A 6,000-nucleotide genomic window follows, 5' to 3' on the forward strand; every position below is an offset into this window, starting at 1 on the left:
TGAATTGCCCTTTCAGTAAAAGCCTAGCAAGACTACACTACAGCATCCCCAGAAGACACAGACAGAGTTACTGTGAAACTCAGTGTTCAGATGGGAGCTGCTCATTTCCAAAATGAACGTGACAAATGCAGATGCGGAGAGGAGAGACAAAGTCCAAGAGGTGCCCTGGAGAAAGAGGTACTACAGAAAGAGGCCCTACTCTGTGCTTAAGGAATTTCAGAACTGACAAAAATACAATAGGAAATATAAACAGAGGGAACAACTGGCTTTGCTAGGAATAGGTGATAAGTAATTTACTGATTATTTTCCAAAACTAAGAGATTATTTGTCTCTTAGTGGTGACAGTGGTGACAGTAGCCACCACATATTAGCCAGAAAGACTGAGTTATATTCTTTACTCCTGAAATGAGAAGCAGAGCTAAGATTTTATTTGTTTCCATTTTTCATTAAACGAAAATTCCCAAGAGAATAGGAAAAGTCTTTATTTTCTTTTTCTTTCCCATATGTGTTGGAAAGTGGCTACCTTGACTGTGAGGTTTGCTGGCTTTCAAATGAATTCCAGTGTACCACAGTAGTACATGTGAAAAGGTCAAGAGCAATAAAAGATAATTACAGCCATACGCTGGTTATTCATATTAGTTCACTGCCCTAAACATTTCTGAAGATTCTTTCCATGAGAATATTTAATTGATGCTTTAAGCAGGGTTGATAAGTCCCTGCAGTCCCTCAATATGTTTGTGCTCAATGCACAATGTATTATTTATAGTGTATTCTGAGGGAATAAAGTAACAGAGATAAGAAATTTAGAGCAGTTTATTAAGCACATGGCTAAGTACTGGTATCTCCTCCTAAGGTAGCTCTGCAGGACAAATGCCTTGTCACATGTTACTACACTATAAAAATATAGACAAGTATTACAATAAAATCTGGAAAATTGTTTTAAAACTATTTTGAGCTATATAATCTGCAAAATGAAAACTCTGAAAAAGCATTGTAAAAACTGCAAAAAGTTTTTCTCACGACACAGAATATTATCCCATCTCCAGTTTATCCTGCAGAATACCTCTGTACAACATCCACACAATGATGAGGCCATTTTGATCACTGGTAGTCAATTTTTGATACTGTTCATTCCATGTCACAACCTGCACAAAACCTAGAAAGTGATAAAAAGTTTTTTGTTAGCATTATTTAAGAAACTTAGTAAAAAACACTACATCCAACTTAATCAACCTGGAGCTTTTCAGAAATTTGCATTCCTGACTTTGATTTAGTTGTATGCTTTTTTCTGTGCCACTTACTTCCTCTTTCAAAATTCTACTAAACAGCTCCTTTTGCTTCTGTATTCACCCACTGGAGTAATATCTTCTCCAAATCCTGCTCAGAATGCTGCTTCCACACCCAAAACCCAAATCATGGTTTTGCAGTTTCTGCTTATCTCTGACAGTCTGGGACACTGGCAAAATTTTACTGTTGTAAGAAGTTTGGGGGTTTTCTTCCTCTTTTAGTCTGATCCTCATTATTGCTGTACTTTTAAAACAGAATCTCCCTGACAATTACCCAGAAGAGCACTCTACACACAAATCCTTCAGACCCTCAAGTTTCATGTGGGATCCCACACATAAATATTTGACTTAAGTTGAACATCTTTCAACTTTTATCAGCTCCATACTGTAGAGCAATTTGTATCACACTTTCTCATGCCCTCACTGCTGGGCACCCATTTTCACTGTACCCTTTCCATTTTTCAGTACTTCAGTCACAAACTTTATCAACAGATGCAATTAAAGATTTTCTGAATGTCAGGGATTTTTAAGGTAACAGAAACTTATTTCAGAATTGAAGACATCCATTCAAAATATCTACTAAATCAATTCCTCACAATTCTTTTGTTCAAATCCCATTTAATTAGGCCTTTAAAATAATCTGACTCTTGACAGATTTCAACTGCAAGTCCTCATAAAAATAAGTCCATTTCCTCAAATAATTCAAGGATTTTAGAATCCTCTTCATAACCCATTGTCCCTGGGTGACAATTATTCAATATTTCTCATGTGAGAATTTAATTCCTCCCTAATTTTGCTGCATTCAATTTTTACTTTCACACATTATCCTTCTCCAGCTTGTTTTCTAACCTCTCTAAACTTTGTCTGTACACTATACTGCAGTCTATGCATATACGCATTCTGTAATTTGTCAATAAAGGGAAAATTAAGATATATTTAAGACAGAGATTAGGTTTACCAAACTAACTTTGATTTCTTCAGAAGAAAATGGAAAGCTGCTGTACCATACAAGCAAATCTCACAGACATTATTAAAAAAACCAAAACAAAACAAACAGCATTATCTAGGATAACACAGTAAAAATATACAGCCAAGTTGTTACATACCCATGCTGAATATTCATACCCTTCATTTCAGACTTACAATAAAAAACTATACCAAAATTACTTTATCAGCTTCAAAAAATCTTGGTTTTTTATTCTAACCAAAAGTAGACTAAATGTCCAAACACACTTACCACTATGACCTTCAAGACTCTGAGTCACAGAAATATTGTTAGGAGCTGCCAGTCCCTTTATCTTTGCTTCATCTAAAAAAAATAACAAAATTCACTATGAAATTAAACTTAAGAAAGCATACATATTACCATGTTTCTATGAATACTGTAGCTCTAATCACTATTTACATAGATTAATTGAATTATCTAAAAGTAAGTAAATAGTAACTGCAGGATGAAATTTCCATCCCTGAGTTCCATGTGTTTGCTATTCACATCTGTCATCGAAACTGATATATGCTTTGTGGTCTAGCAGTTTTTCAGGGAAAAAAGCCAACAAAATAAACAAACAATCAAACAAACAAAAAAAAAACAGCAATGGCTATTACATTTTGTTACATTCAGAAAAGAAAAGTTTAAAAATTTTTGAAAATGGATTTTACTTTTCTTGGAACATATTAATTTACAAGAAAATACACAGCTTTCTCCCTAAAACAATTAAGAGGGTAGAGAATGGTCAAACAAAATTAAGAAATAACAAAGTAAGTTCCAAAATAAACAGGAAGCCTAAACAGGAAGATTGAAAGATACTACATGGAAAAAAAAATTAGCATTGAACAGAACCTCAGCAGATATTACAGGTAGACAAAATACTTGTGTGCCAAGTAAGACCAGCTAGAGGAAAACTCTATTCAAAAGACAGTGATGAAAGAATTTGACGTTAACTTAGTTTGATGTTTGACAATAACTAGCTACGCTACATAACTAGATTTAAAACATATGCAATATTGTCAAGTAACCTGGGGAAGAAGTTATGCTTTCTTAAGTGTGGTGAGGTTTGTTCTTAAAATAAAAAAACAAACAAAAACAAACACACAACCCCCCCCACCCCGGTCATTTACCTGTTTGTGTTTCTAATCTTAGAACTTTCAGTAATCCATCCTCTCCACCACAGGCTATGAAACCTTGATTCTTATTCCAGGAAATACATTTTAATCGAACATTACCTGGAATTGCAATCTGAAAAAGAAGTACTTTGTATCTCTACACAGTTGCAACAATCTCGTTTTATTTACACACTCTATTTGAACACCTCACAGACACTTACAATAGCACAAGAGGTGAATTTATGTCTACTGACAGATCCGTACATGCAAAAAAAGACACAAGACAGAATTACAAGCACTAGTGAGCCTGTGCCACACCCGAGCAATTGAACACATGCAGTAAATAATAATAACAGGACACCTTCAAAGGTGTGTTGAGCTACAAAAACAGGGGAGAGGGGGCACAAAATGCTCAGGGCTTTGGTCTCCAGTGGAAAAACCGCGTCCAAAGCCTGTCGGGGAAAAAAACTGCGGAGCTGCTGCAACAGCGGAGACCAAAGAAACGCCAAGGGCAGGCCGAGGGAGCTGGCGGGACAGAGCGGGGCAGCGCTCCGGCAGTGCCTCATCCCTGTGCAGCCTCCTCGCCTCTAGAGGCTGCAGGCGGCGGGAGAGACCCGAGGGTCCCCTCAGCCCCCCGATCCCCAGGGCAGCTCCCCCTGCCCCGAGAGCAGCCTTCCCGCCGCCGCCCCGCTGTCCCCAGCAGCACCTTCTTGCACAGGTAGACGAACATCGCGGCGGCGCGCGGGGAGCCGACCCGGGCCGCCCTCACGGCAGCGCGGCCATCCGCACCGCGTCCCCCTGGCAACCCCGGCGGAAATGGCGCCATTTCCGGGGGGAGAGGCCGGGCGCCATTGAGGGCAGAACCGCCCTGACGCCATTGAGGGCAGTGCCATTGCCGGCGCCATTGAGGGCACAGCCATTGCCGGCGCCATTGAGGGCAGTGCCATTCCCTGCGCCATTGAGTGCAGTGCCCACCCGGTGCCATTGAGGGCAGTGCCATTCCCTGCGCCATTGAGGGCAGTGCCCACCCGGTGCCATTGAGGGCAGTGCCATTCCCTGCGCCATTGAGGGCAGTGCCCACCCGGGGCCGGGCCCGCGATCCTCCGGGTGGAGCCGTGAGGGACAGCTCGGGGTTTCACCGGGGTTCCCCCGGCCCGGGCGGGTTGGGAGTTACCCGCTTGGCGCAGCCATTGATGGGAGTGCTCAGCTTGGTTAGAAAGCAATGGTAACTTGTTAATAAAGGTCACTCTGCTTTTACGCGAAGGAAAATCCCAACGTTTGAGAGCCCCAGTTCGTGTGCACGCGGTGTTTGCAGTGTTTCTTACGTCAACATAGATTCATGGAATGGTTTGGGTTGGAAGGGACCTTAAAGACCATTCAAATCCAGCCCTCTTGCCATCGCAGGGATATCTTGCACTAGACCAGGCTGCACAAAGCCTCATCCAGCCTGGCCTGAGCTCTTCCAGGGCTGGGGCAACCTCAGCTTCTCTGGGCAGCATGTGCCAGAGCCTCACCACCCCCACAGAAACTAATTTCTTCCTTATATATAATCTAAACCTGCCCTCTTTCAGTTAAAGCCATTCCTAATCAAATAAAGGAGATTTAATCCATGAAACAGAGAGCAACTAGCAAGCAGTGATTTTCAGGTATTAGAAAGATAAATTACTTGTCAGTAACATTGCTACGCTAAAATTTACGGCTGGACAAGTTTTGATGATCTCAGACTTAGGGGGAGGTTAACAAAGCTCGGGAAGAAGGATGTCACACTGATAATGGACACAAAGAATGCAGAATTTATGGGTCACAAGGCCCACATTTGGCAGAACTCCCAAGATAAGAAAGAAACTACTAAAGCAAACTCAGGAGCTGTACCAAAATCAGCCCTGACTGGGTAAAGGGTAATTCCCGCAGGGGCAGATTGCAATCACTGACTCATGGACCACCAGACCCAAGAAACCCACTGACCCAAAAGAAGAGAAACACTGAGCATGTGGACTAATTAACATGAGAAGCAAGAGAATTATTAAACAAAAGAAGATGGAATTCTAATTAATAAGTGAAGTATGTAACTTGTAGCACTATGTAACTCCAGCACTATGTAACTATCAATCTTTTGATAGGGGACTCTGCGATTATCTCCCCATCCAGGAGCAGGTAAGAGACTCAAAGATGCAATGTATGAAAAGAGACTGTATAAAGTAAAAAGAGGGGTTGATATAATATTGTGGAGTTAGTATTCTGGAGTAGAATTTTGGAAAACTCATGCATGCTTGACAGTGACAAGTAGAGTGTATGAAGTAATGGTTAAAAAAATGTTCTTTTGGGGGTAATAATACGGAATGGGGCAATCAGTTAAACCTTCTTCTTGTTCTCCATTTGAATCATTTGGATAGGTTTGGTGGAGACCCTCTTGGAAAGTGGAAGTTAAAGGAAAATTGTACTCAGTGATGGCCAAAATATCAATTGGATGGTGTAGAAAAATGGCCAAAAATTGTAATATTTAATTGTAATACAATGCTGCAACTGTTGTTTTGCAGACTATTGGATAAGTGGGATGAAATCCCATATGTGGATTTATTTTTCTCGTTGAGAAATGGTGATGAAACAAGAA

General features: G+C 40.8%; 1 protein-coding gene across 3 annotated transcripts in view; it reads right to left on the reverse strand.

The window, feature by feature from the left end:
• WDR35 (WD repeat domain 35) overlaps positions 1–4,220 on the reverse strand; it is a 40,451-nt gene extending 36,231 nt beyond the window's left edge. For all 3 annotated transcript variants that reach the window (XM_085056934.1, XM_085056933.1, XM_085056935.1), the window contains exons 1-4: positions 4,096–4,220; positions 3,405–3,522; positions 2,524–2,595; positions 1,064–1,156 (exon numbers count right to left, since the gene is read on the reverse strand). In XM_085056934.1, coding sequence (XP_084913060.1) covers positions 1,064–1,156; positions 2,524–2,595; positions 3,405–3,522; positions 4,096–4,215 — 403 coding nt within the window. In that variant the 5' untranslated portion in view covers positions 4,216–4,220. The remainder of the gene's footprint in view (positions 1–1,063; positions 1,157–2,523; positions 2,596–3,404; positions 3,523–4,095) is intronic.
• Between the last annotated feature and the right edge of the window lie 1,780 nt (positions 4,221–6,000).

The sequence above is a fragment of the Lichenostomus cassidix genome, chromosome 3 (assembly GCF_008360975.1).
Source record: "Lichenostomus cassidix isolate B80296 chromosome 3, HeHo_3.0, whole genome shotgun sequence".
NCBI classification, from domain to species: domain Eukaryota; kingdom Metazoa; phylum Chordata; class Aves; order Passeriformes; family Meliphagidae; genus Lichenostomus; species Lichenostomus cassidix.